Genomic DNA, 22,121 nt, shown 5'->3' on the forward strand with positions numbered 1-22,121 from the left:
TTTTCATCATGGCCAATACTTGTCTTTTTATTTTAGTCACCCTACTGGGTGTGAAGTGTGTATCTCATTGATCTGCATTCCAATAATGGCTAATGATGTGTGTACATTTTTAATACTGCAGGAAAGGAGGATTAAATAGCCTTGGTAACCAGGCAACACTATAGCACTGAACTAAAAGAAAATGCTAAGCCAAGATACTCATGTACTTATTATATATATCATTTACATATCATATATATCACAAAAATTACAGAGCATGGTGACCTAAATGCAAGGCCAAAGTTTTTCTGGAATTATTTCCATTAGAGGGGAATTGTTGCAATTCTTTCCATAAGGAAAAAAATATTTAAAAAGTACAGTTCATGTTCCCATACATCAGAAACTCTACAAGCTCAATAAACATTAACATTTGATAAACATCCTCATTCAAACATTTTAAGTCATTTAGGGGCCTTGACGACACTAGACAAGGAAGTGACAAAAAGACAAGCCGAAGATATATAATATCAATCAGCTCTGACAAGTTCTCAGCAAAAAACCCAATGCTCCTGTCTACCTTGAGTTCCTGGCTAAACAATCTTAACAGACGACAAAACATTAGTAACTCAAGGGAAAGAGGTTTCAGAAGAAAATGAAAGGGAGACCTATCTCTTAAACAAGATGAAAATCCCCACACATATCTAAAAAAACTTTTCCTTGGAAATACTTTTACATGACTTCACTGACTGAACAACAGTTGAGCTCCTGTAACAGACCATACACCCTTCTAGATGTCTGACACATAGCAGTAGAAGTCCCCTGTCTCCATTGGGCCTTGACTTTTTACCTTAGGATTAATATCGAATGTTTTAGATAATACTTCGATTAGAATATATTTAAATTATGTTTAAAATGTCAAAGAACCAATAGGAAGAAAGAGATCATTATATATTTCCATAGAGAATAAGGTTATAATCCTGAAGGGAACACGATCCAACGAGCCTGTATGTTATTCACTGGCATTCACGTATCTTCTCTCAACAAACTGAAATATCATGTAGAGTTTTTATATCTGAATAACAAGAGAAATTATGAGAAGTACAAGAAATTAATGGACAGGTACACTGATGACTTCCAGCCTGCGGGAGTAAAAGGAATTAAGAGTTTTTAGAAACTTTAAACTGTTTTAAATTATTCCAACTGAAACTTCATTTCAATCATCAAATATTAACTCAAAGTTAAAATGTCAGCATCTTTCCAAAAATATCTTTTCACCACCACCCATGCACAAGTTGCTCCTAACTTTCCACCTTAGTTCTCTCATAGTTCTTAGGTTGTTTTACTGTGTGAGAAGCTACTCAGATAAGAGTTAACGTGATCCAGTATCCAAAGGTGTTAAATGAATTCCAATGACAATGAGGCGCTTGAGAGGAGCAAAGTGTCTTCAGTAAGAATTTAAGGTTCCAGATTTTTAATACTGGCTGTTGCACTCAACTGGGTTAACCTTCCTCAAGAAGCACAGCTTGTTTCTGACAATGAACATAAGGAACAGACTATCACCGGGATAAATTAAGTCAATTAAGATAACACAAATCTTAAAGGAAACAGTTAAGAGACAGCATGGCGCATTGTGTAAATCACGACCTTGGGACTCAGACCACTCCTGTATTACTGCTCAATCACTCATTCCCTAGGCAAGGTACTTAAGCTGCCTGAGCTTCCATTTTCATATCTATAAAAGGGGGAACATATCCATTAGACAGAAATATGGTAAGAATTAGAAATAATGTATGGAAAACTCACAAATACATGGTCTAGCTCACAGGAAATTCAAACTAAATGGTAGAAATGAACTAAGTCAGAAGACTTGTATTGATACTGACTTAATAACCATAACATTAAATTTCTAAGTCACTTATTAAATTTCTCTGGGTCTCATTTCTCCCATCTATAATATGAATGGGCTCTACCTAATAAAACTCTGATCCTTTTAATTCTAGACTAATATATTTTAAAAAAAATCTTTAGCTATAAGAAGAATGGTTTATTTTCAAAAACAGTATTTCTGTTCACAGCCAGTGAACTTAAAGCAATTAAGCACCCCAGAATCCAGAATCCGACAATAATGATGGGCAACCTTACAACCATTTACACTGAATAATTATGATCGTGAAAAAAAAAACAATCAATGAATCAAGCAAGCTTCATGCCCCAGGACAGACCTCTGTTGCCTCACTTGTCTCATCACAGTGTGTCTCTCTTGCCTACAAACCATACTTAGCCTCACCAGCAGGAGGCAGCACAGGCTGCAGAGGCCCCGGGCTGCCATCCGCTTGACCAGGAGTCGGCGATCAGCATAGCCACAGAGGGGTCCCTGACGGGGCTGCATCCCACGTGGGGGACGGAGATCACACCCCAGGGCGGGGCCAGTTTTCTGCATGTGAGTCAGCAGCAGTGCAGACCTGGAGGCAGAGTCCGTGCTCTGGTTCAGGAACTGACTAGCTATGGCTCCCCTTCCCTGACCTCAAATTCAGCCAGAAAACAAGGGCTTGGTCAGCACAGTCTCTAACGTTTCTTCTAGGTACCTATGAACCGTGTCAGAGACTGTCTGTTATGGTGTTAACAACATAAACTGGCTCTTCTCCACCTCGGCGTGCTAGAAATAGGTCCTGTCGCAGACATAAAAGGAGGGAGTTGGGAATAATTAATGTGGAGGTTTCACGTGAAGGTGTCTCCCTGGCCTGCTGGCCACCCAGAGTGAGCTTCCTCCCAAATTCTAACATGCACAGAGGAACACAAGGACAGCAACTGTCCACAGTGTCTCCTGACTCTGGTCACAACATGGGCACCTTAACAAAGGACACAGGGCGAGCAGACGGGGCAAGGCCTTGTGACGCAGCGCCGGGGGGTGGGGGTGGGGAACCAGACAGGCAGCACTGCTCCGAGACACTGATGCTTGCAGGGGTGGAGCGAGACAGCAGAGGGCTCTCCTCAAGCCAGAAGCTTTGCTACTGGAAAGTGAAGGCACCCACCGGATCTCTCTTCCTCGCTAGGACAGACAGGAGGTAAATGCTACAGGCTGCTCAGACGAGCACATGCCAGACTGAATGGAGAAGTGTGGCGAATACCTGCCTCACTCACAGAGGACTAGAGCCAGGGGACACTGTCCTCATCCGCTCTGTCCCGAAATCGCCCTCTGCTCCTTCTTCTTTCTAACTCTGACTAGTGAGAACTAATGAGAAAATTCAGCAGCTGTACTTCACTCGTGAACATCGTCAGGATGAAAGATAAAACACTGCGCCCAGCGCTGAGGAAGCACAGAGGAATGAGTTGGGAAAGGGGCTCAACTCCCTTGAAGGAGCGACTTCCCCAAATTTCTGAGCTGCATACCCAACATTTTGAGGAGGAGAATTCCAAGTTAGTACAGAATCACATGTACTACCACACTGATCAAATCCAAGAACATAAAAATGTTTACCAACTTAAAATTAATACTCTATTCTAAAATTGAACAATACTGCCTTGATCATAATGCATTCATTGACAAAAGGACCTGTGAGATCATTTAAATGGTAAATAAATACTAAACGCAGACAAACGTAGAAGTAAACCATTTCCACAAACAGAGACATGAATGCATCCTCTTCACAAGACATGCTGTCATTTAAAATGCTCCCCAGTCTTTCTATGCAGACATTTCACACTACCCGGGCAGTCAAGAGCATGGATTCCGGATTGCACCACCTGTATTCCAGTCTTGATTCCCCACAGTAACTGGGGGCCTGTGGAAAACTTTTAACATCTTCCTCAGAGTGAAGGTAAGAACACCTCTGGCCTCACAAAGCTGTGGTGAGGAATAGACAGCATAATACAAAGCAAGCACTGAAAACTGTGAATGCCTGAAAGAGCATAATAAATGTTAGTGACAAGCATGATAACAGAAAGAGTTAATGATAACTCAAAAATCCAGAGCTACACGCTGTACCTACGTATCGTAGCAAAGTCACCAAATTCAGAGCCTTGCCCTTACCAAGCTTCATTTAACGGCAAGCAGTCACTTCTTCACAAGGTTTCTGGACAGGGCAATGAATTAAACCATAAGGTTTTAAAAAGTAAAATATCGGCTACCCTTTCGAGTACAGAAGAAAATAAAAGCCACGTTTAAAGAACAGCAACAGGGACTTCCCTGGTGGCGCAGTGGTTAAGAATCCGCCTGCCAATGCAGGGGACACGGGTTCGAGCCCTGGTCTGGGAAGATCCCACATGTTGCAGAGCAACTAAGCCCATGCGCCACAACTACTGAGCCCGCGCTCTAGAGCCCATGAGCCACAACTACTGAGCCCTCGCACCACAACTACTGAAGTCTGCATGCCTAGAGCCCGTGCTCCACAACAAGAGAAGCCACCGCAATGAGAAGCCCGTGCACTACAACGAAGAGTAGCCCCCGCTCGCCCAACTAGAGAAAGCCTGTGCGCAGCAACGAAGACCCAACGCAGCCAAAAATAAATAAGTTAATTAATTAAAAAAATATAAAGAACAGCAACAGCATTTTAAAACCCCATCACCTGTGGTACACCTTGAATGCACCACAAATAACAAACACTGACAACACAGCACCCTTTTTCCTCTTTCGGCTTTAGAAATAAAAGCTAAACATAAAATACACTTCAATAAAGCTGATTTTAAAAGAAAAAGAAATGAAAGCTGGGGGGCAAATACACCCCACGCCTGAGGCCACAGAAGCAGCCTGGAGGAGGCAAGGGGGTGTCCTCACCACGATCACCAGAAACCAGAGGATGGCCCTTCCTGACCCTGCACAAGGTCACCAGGGCGAAACAAGGAGAGTTAAGAACTGATCAAAAGATTGATAATAGCGTATAGGAAACCCTGGAAAAGCAAGTGATTCAACTGTGCTGCGACTTTTCAAAAATAAGTGGGAACCTTTATCTACAAACCCTTCAGATCACAGAAAGGTCAGCCACTTTCTACAGTAAGAATAAGAGGAACATACATTTCTTCTTTCATTTAGGGAAAGCTAACCTCTCAGAAACGTTTCTTGACTTCCTACGACGTGAAGGAAGCTACAAAGAGATGTGAAACCTACAATACGTGATCTGGGACTCCCGGTGCTCAGAGTATGCAGCTGGGGAGACAGGATGGCTACTCTGTGCTGGTCACCATGCTGAAAGCTTTATCAGCAGTCCCTCCAAACTCATCTGCACAATAAAGCCACAAATTATGCATTATCGTCCTGATGCGACAAATGCGGACACAGGCTTACAGAAGTTAAGTAATTTGATCAGGGTCACAAAGTAGTAAGTGCCAAAGTTAGAATGTGAAATTAAGTCTATTGCCAAGATTTAAGTGTACTCATTACACTTTCCTCTATTCCAGTGGTTCAACTAAGAGTTCGCATGCCACAACTAGAGAAGCCTGCTCACCGCAACAAAAGATCCTGCGTGCCGCAGATAAGACCCAATGCAGCCAAATAAATACATAAATATTAAAAAAAAAAAAAAAAAAGGAATTATGGATCAAGGTCTGTATTTCAGGTCTAGAACCCCCAGGCAGGTCTACCTCAAGCTCTGGGCCTGGGGACAAGGAATGGGCTCCAAACCAACAAGTCCTCTTCTCAAGCAAACCAAGCAACCTCCCTGATATTACTTACTCTGCAGAAATATGCATGGTAATTATCCATTATATCAGAATAGGTAATCCAGAATAAAGCGTATCTGCAACTTCCCTAATTTAGGCTCTAAGGGCAATGAGTCAAAGACTGGTATGTTCCATGCAGAAAACTGAATCTGGTAAACATTTCTAATTAGAAGGAAATCTTCCATATGTGTATACTTCCATTCTATAAATATCTGCTGCAGCATCAACACCGAACCACACACTAACGGAAGGTTTTCTATTGTCAAGGCAATTGAACGAAGTACAAACACAGTACTCCATATATAACTTAAACATGCCTTAAATTACCTTCCATTTATCCTTCATCCAAATACTTAGAAATAGCAAATAAACACAATACATTATATGTTTTTTTCTGTATTATTTTCTAAGGAACTAAGTGGGACATTTCGTAGTAATGATACTGGATAAAACAATTTCTCATTTTACTGTATCACTTACCTGAAAAAAGATCCATATGCCAAAAGAAATATATGCTTGACAGTTACATATTACTCCCTTTACAAGACAGAATGGCTTATCATTAACTAAATACAAAATTGATTTAATAAGTTCAAAATGTTATGCACTGTGATATATGTATTTATTTCTAAAACTGGAGAGAGAGATATATATGTGTTTGCGCATGCTTTTTTTGTTTTGTTTTTTTTGCGGTACGCGGGCCTCTCACTGTTGTGGCCTCTCCCATTGCGGAGCACAGGCTCCGCAGGTTGCGGAGCACAGACGCGCAGGTTCAGCAGCCATGGCTCACGGGCCAGTCGCTCCGCGGCATGTGGGATCTTCCCGGACCAGGGCACGAACCCGTGTCCCCTGCATCGGCAGGCGGACTCTCAACCACTGCGCCACCAGGGAAGCCCGTGCATGCTTTTTTTTGTTTGTTTTTTTTTTTTAAGACAGGAATTCGTGTTGAAAGGCTAGTCAGTTAGGTATTGGGAGCTGCCGTCATAAGCCTCACCTGTCGAATAATGCTCTTCACACAACGTACTGGGAGGCCTTGGTAGTTGGATTTTATGATCCACTTGAGGAGATGGTGGCCAAGCACTTCAAAGACCATGCAGACATCTGGGACAGGGTTAAGGATCATTTCTGGATACATTTCCTGCAGTGACGGAATTACTAAAAGCAGCATCATTGTGGCACTTGGCAAAACAATTATTTCTTTATAAAATACAACTTCAGTACTATCAATAATACCAAAAGTGGTCATTTGCTGTTCCTCACCTAAATAGAAAGACCTAACACATACTAAGTACCTACCATGTGCCATACATGATTTAATGTGTACTCATAACAACATAAGGAATGAGGAGAGTAAACCTCGGGGAGTTTAAAGAACCCTCCTGCCTGACACCACCCAAAGGTGGCAGAGTCATGACTCAACCCCACACTTACCCACGCTCTCAAGCACACTTCTTCTGACAATCAGCCTTAACGAAAATGAGCAGGACTGAAACCTCACAGAAACCGATGAGGAGAAGAATAGAGAACTCTCCCGCCTTAAGTGTCCTGCCTGCCTACGTAAATTTCTATCCTATACGTCACATAAAACACTTTATAAAACAGAAGTTTACCAAACACAGTGAAGACATTTAATCTTTTCCTTCAACAGTATCTTTCACTGGGTCACTAGATCAATTTTTAAGTTTTTAAGTTTTTAAGGATGTATGATCACAAGACATGACATGGCCATTAAGACCAACCTATAATAATGAAATCTCAGGAATCTGGGTTTTGTTTTGTTTTGTTTTTTAATAGAAATTCTAGTCAACCACTGACCCTCCAGAACTGTGAGCCACCAAATTCCCTCATATAAATATATTCATGTCATTCATACACAAAGATTTTAAATGGCTCTGAAACCCTTTGAGAATATTTTGTTCAGCCCTGGAGACCTATATGCGGCCTATAAGAAGGTCAGATGAGTTAATGTTTTTTACAATATCTGGATCTACCACATCATCATAGTAACTATTGCTTTAAATATCTTTAATAAAAATAAGAAAAATATTTCTATGACACTGGACAGCGTATGTGGTACAGACTTAGGCATAGATGATCTAAAGCTAGAAGTTCCTTACTATTTCCCAAGCTCATTAAAAAAATGGCAACTAAGGTCTAAAGTTAGTAGCAGGCATAGAGCCGAAGCCCAAGGCTTCTAAATTATGACCTGAGTGTTCTCAAAGCATTGACAAATCTGGACTACTTAACAGTAGAAAGAGCCACTGGAACGTATTCAATATATATCCAAAAAAAATCCCTCCATTTACCTACAAATCAGGTGTTTTCTCCAAAGAAACCCTCTATCAGCTGTCTTAAGAACTGCCTCCCAGATCTGATGCAAGAGGAAGGGCTACCCTGCCTGCACATAAACAAACAGGCTCACTTGGAGACCAGGCGCAGAGAAGGACCAGCTCTATCTTTCTATCGATCAAGAGGGGAAAATGTACTTTGCAGCTAGCAGAAAGGATCTTGAGGCAAAGGGTGAGGTAACATCAGCAGTCACCAGAACTTGTTAGTATCCTCAAATCTGATCTCTAGAAGAAATATAAAAACCTCCTCAAATACATAGGGTGTGAAGAAAGTGCTTCCCTATGGGATTAAGTCTTAGTAGATGCAGAAACAAGCTGTCATTCTGGGGTGTAAGCTGGGAGAAGGCTTTGTCCTCAGGTTCTGGAGCTTGAACAGGTCAAATATCAAAATGTTGGATCTGTTCCAAACATGATAAAGGAAAGATTAAAAGATCAGGAAGGAGGAGAAGAGCCTGGCTCTTGACACACACCCGGCACTCACCAGTCACAAGATAATGAATACACGGCTCGGTATTCCTGAACCTTGGGGAATGAAGGTATTGCTTAGATCAGGCCCATACAGGGCTATCTCAGAGGATCGAATACCAAAATATGGAAACAGCATTCTGGAAACTAAAGGCATTATCTCTTCTCTCCGCTTGTGCCAAAAGCTCTGAGCTACACGTTATTCTGCTGTCACTGCGAGCCCTGGGGCTGTCCTTAACCAATGCCCTGGGCAGAAGGAGGGTAAAGATAAGAGCTCCTTCCACACTACCCCCATTCACTTCCTCCTGAGCCCTCCCTCCCCCAAAACTACTAAGCATGCAAACAATATTAACAGCAGCCCAAGTAAAACTGACATCCTCAAAAGAGAAAGGGAGGTCATGAGATGCACTTGCTCCACTTGTAAGACACACTTCTTTTCCAGAATCAGAACTAAGGCCTCCCTATTCAAAAAGCAAAAGGAACAATTCACCTTATAACTAAGAAACTTTCATCTTTCAAGAATCATATAACACGAAGACGCTAGAGGCTGCACGTGGAGAGTGAAACAGCAAACACAAGTGTGTCTTAAGAACTGCCTCCCAGATCTGATGCAAGAGGAAGGGCTACCCTGCCTGCACATAAACAAACAGGCTCACTTGGAGACCAGGCGCAGAGAAGGACCAGCTCTATCTTTCTATTTCCACTTTTTAAAAGTAAAAAGAAAAACTAGAGCATAATTCAGCCATTAGGAAGCAACACAATCATCAGAAAGGATACGTATTCCATTCATGCCTGAAATTTTGAAGTCATCGATTAGCTGTACCACCATGTCTTTATTTGGGTCAGTGGGATCACTTTCTCGAACCTATAGAGAGAAAAATGAATTCAAGAACAGGAGTGTTTAAGACTGAAAGTCATTTCCATTGTACCAACCAAAACTGTTTAATAAATGTTGTAAAAAATAAAAGATTCAGTATTTGAACTTACAAATAATTTCAATTAATTTAGTAAAACCCAGAAAAATCCCTCCGTGAAATTTCATCATTAACCTTTCTGGTATCATTCACATTTTTGTAGTACTTACACATTTGAGCAATTTTATTTCATCCAAGGCTGTCTCTGTATAATGCTGGGCACTTTTTACAACTTTCATTGCAACAAATCTTTTTCCCCTTAAAAAAAAATGCATTTAAAAAAATTTTAACAGAAATGATCATTTATAATAACTCTAATAAACTAGACTAATAAACTAGACATCATAATGAACTCTAATAAACTCCAAGAAATAGCGACTTTCAATAAGCTTTCCTTTAAAATAGTACTTTTCAAATTGTGGGGTTACAGTAAAGCAGTGGGTTCATGTATCAATCTCTTCTTTGCTTTGTGTTTCTGTTTTGTCCTCATAAAAATCAAGTAGACTAGATAGATGTCAGAGTTCATCACATATGGTTAAGATCAAGTATTATAACACTTTTGTTTCAATTCACACACACACTACACATGTGTACGTGTACTCTAAGGATGCAGTTTCATATTATGGGTCATGGCTTTCAAAAAGAGTCGAAAACCACTGACTGGAAAGGCCTAAACATTATTATTTTATACTTGAATGTTTTTCTGGTATGGATGAATTACTAGAAAAACAATATGACCCGAGTGTAGCGCAATTACAATGAATAAGCCTCAGGTATAAAAGCAGAAGAAAATTAATATTTAAAGATGACAGGCAAATGAACTTCAAAGTGAGAGGGGCAAGTCTGGGGTGGGGCAGGCCTGTGCCACAGTGCGCTTTACATGCCACAACAGAAGCAGGTGTGCTCCTCAGCCTTAGCTTGTTGTAAAATAAAGATGTTGAACCAGACCAGGAATCAAAAGCACGAATGACAAGGAACACTTACTGCATATCCCAGCACAGCCAGACAGTAGAGAAGTGTCCCCATCCTAGCTTCCTAATAACATGATACCGGCCATTGAAGAGGTCTCCAATTTTCACTGGATGATAGCCACCTTTTATTATTTAAAAGAAAGAAAGAAGAAAATTAAATTTCAGAAAACTAGTAATGGAAACTCGTTCTTCCTTGTCAGTTCCTGATACCATTAAATAAAACCTAAATAATAAAATCAGATTTAAAAACATTTAATAATACAACATTTTTTCAAGACTACCTTTCATCAAGAGAAAAATGCCCCCTATGTCTTTCTTTTAGGCTTTTTTTTTTTTTAATTTAACTTAGAAAAGCAATGAACCACCCAGCACGCTGTAACAATAACTGGAGGTTTTATCTGTAAGTCTAGCTGTACATAATATGTATATTCTAGCTCTTGACATTTCTAAACAATCTTTTTTCTTCTAAGCAACAAGTTAAATGCAAATCTTTCGGGGCCAGTATAACACAACTCACCGAAACAAAGGATGTGGACTCTGCAGAGCTGCGCATACACCAAGAGTTTATGCACAGCCAACAAGGAATTATATAATATATGACACTTTACCCACCAAAAGAACTTGCTGCTCTCACCACTCTTCCTCAGCCTAAAGCTCCTGCCAGGAAACAGGTTGGAGAGCAAGAGAGAGCACCCAGTGTTAAGGTTGACTCTTAGGGAGGTAAGGACGCTTCACAGGCATCTAAAAGACCTTCACTTGACATCATCAACAAAATAAGCAGGGTACAAAGTAGCATGCGTAATATGATACCATTTTTTGTGAAACACACAAGAAAAAGTCTGGGAAGATAAGATGTTAGCAGCAAACATCTCTGGATATAAAATTACTCTTTTATTCTTTTTATCTCTATTTTACTTTATTCATTCTATATCTCTTCCAATTATTTCCTTAAAAAATACTTTTCTACATTTCATTCTTTAACATCTACTGCTCTACTTATTGCAAAAATGTTCTCACTTTTTACATCTGCAGAATTCTTACAAATCACTCAAGAAAGACATGGATGTTTCGTGCCTAGTGTTGAGAGGCTCAAAGCAGGAAGCATCTAAATCACATCCTCCACTATATCTAACAGAGGGCCAGGAGTAGCAGTTCAAGAAGTGTTATGAATGCTGATGAATATTTAAACTGCGTTCAATTAGTAAAGCAGGAATTTGACCAGATACTAACTTTCTATGATTCTTACTCTCATACCACACTTGCTTTTCCTGGATTTTAATATCAAAGTCTATAACAACAATTTGGGCAAAAGACATGAACTGAAATAGTAAATTAGGAATAAAATATAGCAAATTATTAAATGAATGAATGGGTGTTAACTAAACTTATTGTGGTAATCATTTCTCAATACAGAGATGTCAAGTCGTTAGGCTGTACTGCTTAAACTCACACAGTGCTTAAGTCAATTCCATCTCAATAAAACTGGAAGAGAAAATGGCTTATTACTTACATACAAGGCTAAACCAAAACTAAAGTGGGCTCTGAGTTCACAACAGTGTTTAAATCATTCAAATTAACAATGAAAAGGACGAAAAGAAATCGATCATTATTCAAGTAAAATTCGGGATACTGCGCTACGCACTTTCTTTTCAAAACCAGGATCCATGAAACAAAAGTAAACTGAAACATGCTGCAGGCTTCCCACAAGGGGAGGGAGCAGGGGCGGGGAAGGAAGAAGGGAGAAGTTCTGCCTGGGAAATGCTTAGCTGAACAAAGCAAGCAGATTTCTTGACCAAAGTGGTTCTCAGAGCCCAGTGTCTTAACACACAGTGGGAACCTCCAAGAAAACAGGATGCTACAAATTCCAGACAGGTCTGCTCACAAAACCATTTCTTCAAGGAACTAGCCATATTTCACAGCACAAAGTATTTAGGAAACACTCACGTCTACTGTTTCTTACAACATGTGTTATTATTTCTACACTGCTGAAGTGGGCAAAAGTCTCAGAGATAGTAAGTAGTCAGTTCAGGGCTGCAAACTGGGTCTGACTCCAAAGACCACCACACTCTGTGCACCAGTAAGAAACGCACTCCATTTTTAATACCCAGAAGACCATTTCCTGGTCTTACTAAACAGGAACACTTGAGAGTTTAATTGAAAGCTACTTACCACTTAATTGCATATTATTGCTAACATGAAGGTTTCTAAATTTAAAATTAATTTAATTATGCATAAAGAGAAGAAACCTGTACCGCTATTTTATGTTTCAGATTTGAATTCTTGAACAGCCAGAGTGTGTACATGTGACCTAAGATAGACAAGCACTATTTCCAGTGTAATCACAGCGTAAGAACAGCCGTTCCTTTTCTCAACGGGCCTGAAAGTTGAACAAAAGAAATTACTTAGTCCAGTTATTTCAAGAGCCCTCACACTGAGAATATTGTGCCAGAAAATAGGCCAACTAACAAGAGGTGCATAAAAGTAAAACTTAAACACAAATATAAAAACAACTGACAGCACTAAACATATCCTAAGTTGGTTTTTTTTTTTGGCCTTGCCACGCAGCATGCAGGATCTTATTTCCCAGACCAGGGATTGAACCCACGCCCCCTGCATTGGACGTGTGGAGTCTTAACCACTGGACTGCCAGGGAAGTCCCAAACATATCCTAATTTTTATTTTGAAAATCTGACATACACAATTTCAAATCTGCAGTCCATATATTGTCACATCCTAACCCCCAGATTTCTACAGGAAATGACAATCTTTCCAAACATTTTTCAATCTCTTCTCAAAGAACAGTAACTAACACTCAGGCTGCCAGAGGGCGGAGCACATCTCCCCAGGGCAGACCACACCAACTGCTTCAACATCCAGGGAATTAAGAGAAAACGGATACTCTTCTCCAATTCCCTCAAATTAGCAAACAACACATGCCACGATGGCTATTAGCAGAGCATACCCTGTGGCCCACAACACTGTCCACACAAAAGGAATCCTAAGACCAGCCAAAGACTAGACAAGGCCCCCCTCCTTCCGCTTCTTCACCATCAGTGAGTACAGAAGCACAGGACAACAGCAGTGCCACAGAAGGACTCTGCTGATGGCATCAAGCAGAGAACGAGTTAGGGTCCAGCAGTTGAGGACTACCTTGACTTAGGACTTTGGTTGATACAATTGTACCTCACTACTTATACTATTTAATATAAAAATCATGCATTTATCACTTAAAAGTTTTCTTCTTTTTCTTTTTTTAATTTGGCTGTGCCACAACTCTTACAAGATCTCAGCTCCCCGACCAGGGATTGAACCCACGCTCTCGGCAGTGAAAGTGCAGAATCCCAACCACTGGACTGCTAGGGAAGTCCCCAAAGTTTTCCTTTTATTCTTAAAAAGTAAATGTTAGACTGGATTACAAATACATGAGAGCAAGAATGGATTGTTAAGCAATTTTTAAGTTCACTCTGACTCCCATCTCCCAAGCACACCCAAAAAACCTATAACTAAAGCTCTACCTATACCATTTATAAGGCTTCAAAGAAGACAATTCTGAAACTATCCTTCTTAGCTGTTTTGGGGGACTTGTTGGCCAAGATAAAGATGACTCCCTTTTCCTTGCTGAGCAAAAAACAGGTTCAATTTGAACAGTTCAGAACTCTCTCTCAGACAACAGTCTGGAAGAATTTTCAGCAAAGTCTCTATTTTCTAGCAAAAAATATTAGGTAACATTTTCTTTCACTGACCCTAGTTTCTTAGCCCTCTGATGGTGATGTTTCAAATTAAACAACATATAAAAAGGATAATACATCATGACCAAGTGGGGTCTATTCCAAGAATGAAAACTTGTTTAACATTAAAAAATCAACAGATGTAATTCACCATAATTAACACTAAAAAAAAGAAAAACTTTATAGCAGATCAACAAACATACAAAAAACATTTCACGATATCCAACATGCATTCCCAATGAAAATTCTCAACAAAGCAGGACTAGAAGAACACCTATGAAAAATCTACAGGTAACATCAGTCCTAATGGTGAAAGGCTGAATGCTTTCCCCACCTAAGATCAGGAACAAGGTAAGTATGCCTGCTCTCCCTACTTCTATTCAACACTGGCCTGGAAGCTCTAGTCAGCACAATCAGACAAAATAAATAAATAAAAAGGTATCCAGGCTGGAAAGTAAGAAGAACTATCCATAGCCGAGCAAGAGCCTATGGGGCCTTCCCAAGACAGACCCCTCCCCCATATCCTCCGGGGTAGCTCCTCTCTGAAGTACCAGATAATAGTATCTCATGCATACTTCCTGAGTTTTTCAGATGCTAAAACCACCAACAAATGTTAGAAATTAACCACCTGATGATCATGAGCAGGTAGCCTCCAGACCTTCTGCCGCCCAAGGAGTGATCATCATCAACCCATCAGAGAACTGTGCATGAGCTGACCACATACCCTGGGATGCCCCTTCCTTACCTTTCCTTAAAAAAATGCATTGCTGAAATTTCTCAGGGAGTTTGGGGGTTTTCTGAGCTTGAACCACCCGTTCTCCTTGCTCAGCCCTGCAATAAACCTTTCTCTACTTGAAAGGTTTATCAAACTCGACGTTTCTGCTTGACTGGCCTCACTGTGTGTCGGGGACATGAACCTGCACTCAGTAATATACCTCTATTCATAGACAACCTGATCGTCTACATGAAAAAGCTTAAGGAAGCTGCAAAAAAGCTACTAAAACTAACGAGTGAAGAGAGTAGCAGGATATAAGCTCAAGATATAATAATCAATTGTATTTCTACATACCAGCAATAAACAATGTGAAACTGAAATCTTAAAAACAGACTTAGGGATTTCCCTGGTGGCTCAGTGGTTAAGAATCTGCCTGCCAATGCAGGGAACACAGTTCGAGCCCTGGTCTGGGAAGATCCCACATGCCACGGAGCAACTAAGCCCGTGGGCCACAACTACTGAGCCCACGGGCCACAATTACTGAAGCCTGCGCACCTAGAGCCCGTGCTCCACAACAGAAACCACGGCACTGAGCCCATGCACCACAATAAAGCGCAGCCCCTGCTCGCTGCAACTAGAGAAAGCCCGCACACAGCAACAAAGACCCAGCACAGCCAAAATATTATATATATATATATATATCATGTATATAAAATATATATATATAAAATATATATACATAAAATACACACACACACCCTTAGGGAACTTCCCTGGTGGTCCAGTGGCTAAGACTCCACGCGCTCCCAATGCAGGAGGCCCGGGTTCGATCCTTGGTCAGGGAACTAGATCCCACATGCTGCAACTAAGAAATTGAATGCCACAACTAAAGATCCTGTGTGCCACAATTAAGACTTGGTGCAGCCAAAATAAATTAATTAAAGTTAAAAAAAAAATCTGTGTGTACACACACACACACACACACACACACACAGAGGAATAAATCTAACCAAAGATGGGAATGGGACTTCCCTGGTGGTCCAATGGTTAGGACTCGGCGTTTTTCCCAGCAGTGGTCTGGGTTCAACCCCTGGTCAGGGAACTAAGATCCTGCAAGCTGTGTAGTGAGGCCAAAAAAAAAAAAAGTAAAAGGATTAAAGAAACATAATAATCAATGTAATGGGTAAATGCTAATTGTCCTAAATTTAAAAAGGAAAAAAACGTGTAAAAGTCGTTTCTTAAGACAATTAGGGAAATTTAAATAAGAAAGGAATTTTAGATGACGGTACAGATTAATGCAGTTTCTTCGGTGTAACACAATGATATCGTGGTTACACAATAGGAGAATGCACTTTTTCTTAGATGTTTGCTGAGAATTTGGGAAGTAAAATGTCATGATGTTTTAACTTCTTTTTAGGTAATGCAGCAAAAGAAAAATGCATATACATCACACATGTATATAATAAAGCAAATTAAGAGAAAATGTAAGTCATTCCTCAACAATGCTAAAATAGATGAAATGCAGTAATTCCCTATATTATCCCTTCAAAACTACTTTACGTTTGAGAATTTCCACAATAAAGAAGAACGTTATTTTTAACCTGCCTCTTTCTTACTCGTTCCAAAGGTGTGGTGGTGAGAGCAGCTGTCTGAACGACACAATCACAGAGCAGGCGGAGACCAGCTCCAACCGCTGGGGGGCAGGAGAGAGAGGCCCTGCAGCCCGACTGGAAAATGCATGTGGGCGGGACCCCAAGCGCTCCGAAACAAACTGTGAAAAGGAGGTTGAAGGGGAAGCTGAAATGAGAAGCCTGCTCAGGGCCCACTCGAGGCTCGTGGCACTCAGGGTGTCATTTAAGGCAGCAACACGGGAAGCTGTGCTATCGCTTCTATCGAACGCAGGTCGGAGGCGGGGCGGGGCTGCTCACCGCCGGCCAGCGTCCTGGGGGACAGAAGCCTTAGCGCCGGGATTAGAACCGGGCTCTGCTGGATTCTCAACACTGCGCTCTTTCTACTCTACCACGACTGAGTATTCACCCCGACGCTAAAATGTGTGCGCCTTTTCTTTATGACTAGGATTAAAGTATGGATTAATTGTATGGCGTTGTGAATGAATAGAGAAAAACTCTGAAATAAAAATTAAAACCGCCATTAAGTAGTATCTATTTTCCCAGTACAAGATAAGCAGTTGGAAATGGTTTGTCTGTCAACGATACCTAAGAATCTATTGTAACTGACCTTCATGAACAAAATTTTACAACCGTTCTTTAGTAACCATAATTTAGGTTACAAAACATGTGAAAATAAATTACTGCTTTAAAATTTTATCACGCATAAACTTGCTAATGTTTGACAGCCACATCACACTTAACAGTTGTGAAAAATATGTTGGTAAAGGACATCAACTAAAAATGTTGAAATTAAGAAAACACTATTCTCCTGATTAGTAATTTAAAGTAAAATTTAGATCATGGGCACCTCATTAGAAACATTAATAATAATGCTAAATATAAAAAGCCAGGGGCTTCCCTGGTGGGCCAGTGGTTAAGACTCCAGGCTTCCACTGCAGGGGACGCGGGTTCGATCCCTGGTCGGGAAGCTAAGACCACGCGGTCCTGCATGCCATGTGGTGGTATAGCACACACGCGTGCGCGCGCGCGCACACACACACACACACACACACACACACACACACACACAAAAGCAGCAGGAATAAGGTATAAAAAATAGCCCTAGTATCTACCAGAAAACTAAGCAATAATGAAGCCTATAACACAACTGTTAAACTCCTTTCAAACTGGGGGAGATTCAATCAGAAAAACTTAATTTAAAAACTCTTGAATGTAAATTAATCTCTGTTATTACATCAAGTATTTCCTATAACACTAAGGAATGGGAGAGAGCTGTAGAGGCAAAATCAGAGCAAAGACAGATGCTCCAAAGACAGAGGATCCCTATTTATCTATGACCTTAAAGAGGTAACAACAAAAATTACTTGAATGTAAGATAAATACGATGGATGGAGAAACAATTTTTGCAGTTGGGCTACAGAGATTGGAGTAAACAGACTGAGACACCTTAAACATTTGAAATGTTAATACAAAGGCCAACTAATAATTTCAAGCCCTTGCCTCCTGCCAATTACTTATACAGATTTGTGCTTAAATTCAGGGATGCTGACTTGAACCACAGCAGTGGCACTTACTAGTTATGTTACTAGTGACATTGAGCAAACTACTTTACTTCTCTCGGTACCTGCCCCTACATCTCACTCCCTCAGAATATCTGGGCACATATTAAGTGCCATGCTAAGTGTTTACTCTGTTTGGCCACTACCCAAATCCACTGTGACTAATAACACATAATGAATGGGTCAGCAGGCCAGGGTTATGGGTATTACCTACAGCTATTTAGGATGGTACAACTAAGTGGCCCAAAGTGTAATCTAAATCATTATCACAGCCCAATCAGCAAAGGTGTTTGATACTCCAGATATGATGATGATCTATAGCTGTCAAACGTCAAAAAAAGAAAGTAAAAGAAACAAATTAATTAACTCATCTTTTTTCTTTTCTTTTTTTGTTAGTTTGTCGTATAACTAACCTACAACACTATGTTATGTTAGTTCCAGGTACACAACATAATGATTCGATATTTCTATTTACTACAAAATGACCACCACAATTAATTCATCTTTTTATGATTTATTCAAACATTGAAATATTCTTATAAGAGAATTAAGACTTTCAGCATTCAAGTATAAGGTCACCTCACAAGAGATAAGGCTGTGGCTTACCACAATCTTACACAGACTGTGGCTTCTCTCCTGGGTGCTCTCTCTACCTCTCCTTCTGCCAAGCTGGCTACTTTGCTATGAGCAGCCCTGTGAAGAGGCCCATGTGGCAAGGAAGCCTGTGAAGAGGCCCATGTGGCAAGGAACTGGGGCCTCCCAACAACCTCCTGAGTGAGCAAAAGCAGGGAAATGAAGCAGATCCTTCAGGCTGGTCAAACCTTCTGCTGACAGCAGCCCCAGCTCACAGCTTGAGAGAACCAGATCCAGATCAACCATATTTCCGCACATGTTTTGAACACAGACGTCGATGGCCTTTGTGAAAAGCCTTAAGAGTTGTGCAAGATGTACAAGTTTAGACTTTCATCCTTATTTGTGAAAAGAAATTTAACAAGACAGTATATCCTGAGTAGATTTCCCTTTCTCTTATGACCAGATGGGGAAAAGTGAACTAATAATCTAAACATAATATCATATCACATAAAGACACTGCCAAGAGAATTGTATAGTTGAAAAATTATACTTTTATTACACTGCAAAACTAAAATGTGTAGCTTAAGGCAAGGTGGTAAGAAGGATATCGAGCTGTGAAAATATCTGTAAGATGCTGAACTCAGCAATCACGGGATCCACAAACATTTAAGAGGTTAAAGTACACTAACAGCTCCATACGTTTACAAAGTTGGAATCTGATTCTAGACAGTATCAAATAAAATTAAGGATTTCTTCTGCCTTTATGATCAGTAATCTAGATTTCTTCTCATTTTAGTGCTGCAATTTTAGAGCTATAAGTAAAATTTGTCTAAAATACATTGATACTGACAGAAAAGACCTTCAAGGATGATAGCCCACAGTGGAAATGCAACTCGCATTCTGGGGGGCAAGCCAGAATCTAAAAGCCTAATCTCTACATTCTACGGTCTAGAAGATTCCTGAATCATTTCTTAATCCAGTGAAAAGGCTTTAGAACACAGTGTTAAATGAGCTTTGGGGGTTGGCAGGAGTCCTTAAAATGCACAAGGAGTTACCATCAAATCATAAATGGCTAGTGGCTGTCTTCAAGAGGCCAAATCTACAGATGTAGTTGACGCTGTACTTTGGGTCACGAACTTTCTTCATCAAACATACACATATAACTAAGTGTTCAGTTTCACTGAAAGTATTTTGAGCATATAAATATTCTACAAGTCTTAGAATTCACAATGAAAGACAGTTAATGGACACACTTTGTATCCACTGACAACACTTTCTATCGTCTTAAGTACACAGTGCCAGTCACTGCCATTTGTCTCTTCAGTATATCCTTGACAGAAAACTCTTAACCACTGCTCCATTAAAGGTATTATAAAATTTACCTTTAAATTAAAAAATACAGTCTATGGAAACTAAGTACAGATTCTTTAAAGTCCAATTGGGTGTCTGGTTAATGCACTTCCTTAACAGCAGGCTGTAAGGTAAGTACTCCAGAGGACTGATACAGGCTTAATTTTTCAAGGGTAATCTTGTCTTTTTTTGAACTCTGTCTTTATGTCTATACCGCTCCATTGATTTTGGCTGTTTAAAGACTTTTTTTTAAAATAGATTCCTCAGAGGGCTCATGAGAAAAATATTCCCCCAGGGCTAACATATATACTGTGTATAACATTTTATATGGGACCTTTATAAATGAAGGGCAGTTTGACAGGTACAAAATCTTCGGCTCTTTCTTTCCTTGAGTGTATCGAATGTATTGCTCTATTGTCTTCTTGCCCAAAGTACTGCTGTACAAAAGCTTGGTAACAATCTGATTTTCCCCCGATAAGACATGTGGTCTGTTTGCCTAAAAATGTTTACCACCACATCAAGCAGGATAAGGCTGCTGGGATGTTTACTGGGATTTTACAATGATTTTCATAGTTTTAATGTCTTCCTTCTTGCTCTTAGCCTTCTCCTTACTTGCTTTGTAGGCAGAGGAAGAGTAAACAAATATTATTTGAGATCTTAAAAGGGGGCTAGTACATGAACTTGGATACTCGAAGATTTTGGGCTTGTTTCTTAGCTCTTAATTATGTTCTGGATAAGCAAAAATACAATATATCGAATTATGAACTGGGGAAACAACCGATCTTGCAATGAGAAAGTCTTGTTAGGTGAAAGTAGAGTTCAGAAATCAGAAGACACCTGAGAAACACTGAATTTCTTTCACAGCTAAACAAAAAAAATTCTTTTAGTACCGCAAAAAAACGTTTCAAATAAAAGAACTCTGACAACAATTCCCTGGCCATTTAAAACCAAAGGCCATAATTATACACACTCAGACATCAAAATATAACTGAAAGACTAAGTTCCCTCAGTAAGTCGAGACCTATTGTTATTTCACACTTCCATTGTTCATGAATGTGTAAGGGTGCATCACAGCACATAGCAATGTCTGACTCAACCACACAACTACAGGCATGTTCCCAGGTGTACATTACACCTCTTGTAAAAAATAATTCATTGTGAATAATCCAAATTCTCATTATTTCTAAAGGAATTCAAAAAATGGGAAAAGGACATAGGTCTTGGAGATCAATGACTACAAATACAGTAAGTAAAAAGCTCTTTGACACATATATAGAAAACAGAACTGACTTTTGGGCCTCATTCTAGCCCCACCTGGTTTTACAACTCAAGAGTAATTAACGTTTTCTAGTTCAGTCATCATCAGAAAGTCTAACTCATGTACCAACTTGAGCATACCCCTATGGTACGCACCCAACATAGCAAGTTAGATAACAGTCAGGGGACTTTAGACTTAGGTCTTATAGCCTGTGCCAGACAAAAAGAAGATTAGATAAATTTATGTCTTTGGAAAAATGGTTAAATGATTATACCACAATATAACTATACATACTTCAAAGTTCACAACATCCTTTTATTAACTTCTTGTGGCATTCTTCTGGCAGACTATGTTCTCCAAAGGCCACAACAGCATCTCCCAAACCACTTGCTCTTCTAGAACCCTGAAGTTCTACTACAAGAAATGGACTCTAATTCTCCTCCTTGTAGATCTGGATGAGCTTCTGATGTGCATCTAACCAACGTAAGGTAGTGGAAGTGGCTGTGTGATTTTTTCGAGGCTAAGTCGTAAAGCAACACAGCCTCCACTCTGTAAGGTGCACGCTTGCTTTTGGAACTCCAGGTTCCAGGTAACGACTGGCCACCCCCGCCACCACCCCGGAAGCCGCAATGCTGTAAGGAAGCCAAGCCACACAGAAAGCATGCAGACAGGCACACCTGTCTGCAGTCCCAGTCTTCCAATACTTGTAGCCTAGGGGGCCAGACATGTGAAAAATGCGCTTTCAGATGATTCCTGTGTCTCCACCCTTTGAGATGTCTCAACAGACACCCTCAACAGACATCCCAGATATCACGAAGCAGAGGTGAACCCCCTCATCTTTTCCCTTTTTAAGTTCCTGATCCATAAAACCATACGCAACATTAAAAGTTGGCTCAATGTGCTAAGTTTCGGAGTAATTCATTACACAACAATAACCAGAGCAGTCCTTATTCTACTCACTGTAACAGTTATACA

At 40.2% G+C, this 22,121-nt stretch overlaps 1 protein-coding gene across 15 annotated transcripts in view; it reads right to left on the bottom strand.

Annotated features, from left to right (window-relative positions):
• SRPK2 (SRSF protein kinase 2) overlaps window positions 1-22,121 on the bottom strand; it is a 230,210-nt gene that overhangs the window by 31,087 nt on the left and 177,002 nt on the right. For all 15 annotated transcript variants that reach the window (XM_032643942.1, XM_032643940.1, XM_032643944.1 and 12 more), the window contains 4 exons: window positions 10,346-10,454; window positions 9,532-9,619; window positions 9,225-9,312; window positions 6,629-6,735 (listed from right to left, as the gene is read on the bottom strand). In XM_032643942.1, coding sequence (XP_032499833.1) covers window positions 6,629-6,735; window positions 9,225-9,312; window positions 9,532-9,619; window positions 10,346-10,454 — 392 coding nt within the window. The remainder of the gene's footprint in view (window positions 1-6,628; window positions 6,736-9,224; window positions 9,313-9,531; window positions 9,620-10,345; window positions 10,455-22,121) is intronic.

Source organism: Phocoena sinus, chromosome 9, assembly GCF_008692025.1.
Source record: "Phocoena sinus isolate mPhoSin1 chromosome 9, mPhoSin1.pri, whole genome shotgun sequence".
In the NCBI taxonomy this organism is placed as follows: domain Eukaryota; kingdom Metazoa; phylum Chordata; class Mammalia; order Artiodactyla; family Phocoenidae; genus Phocoena; species Phocoena sinus.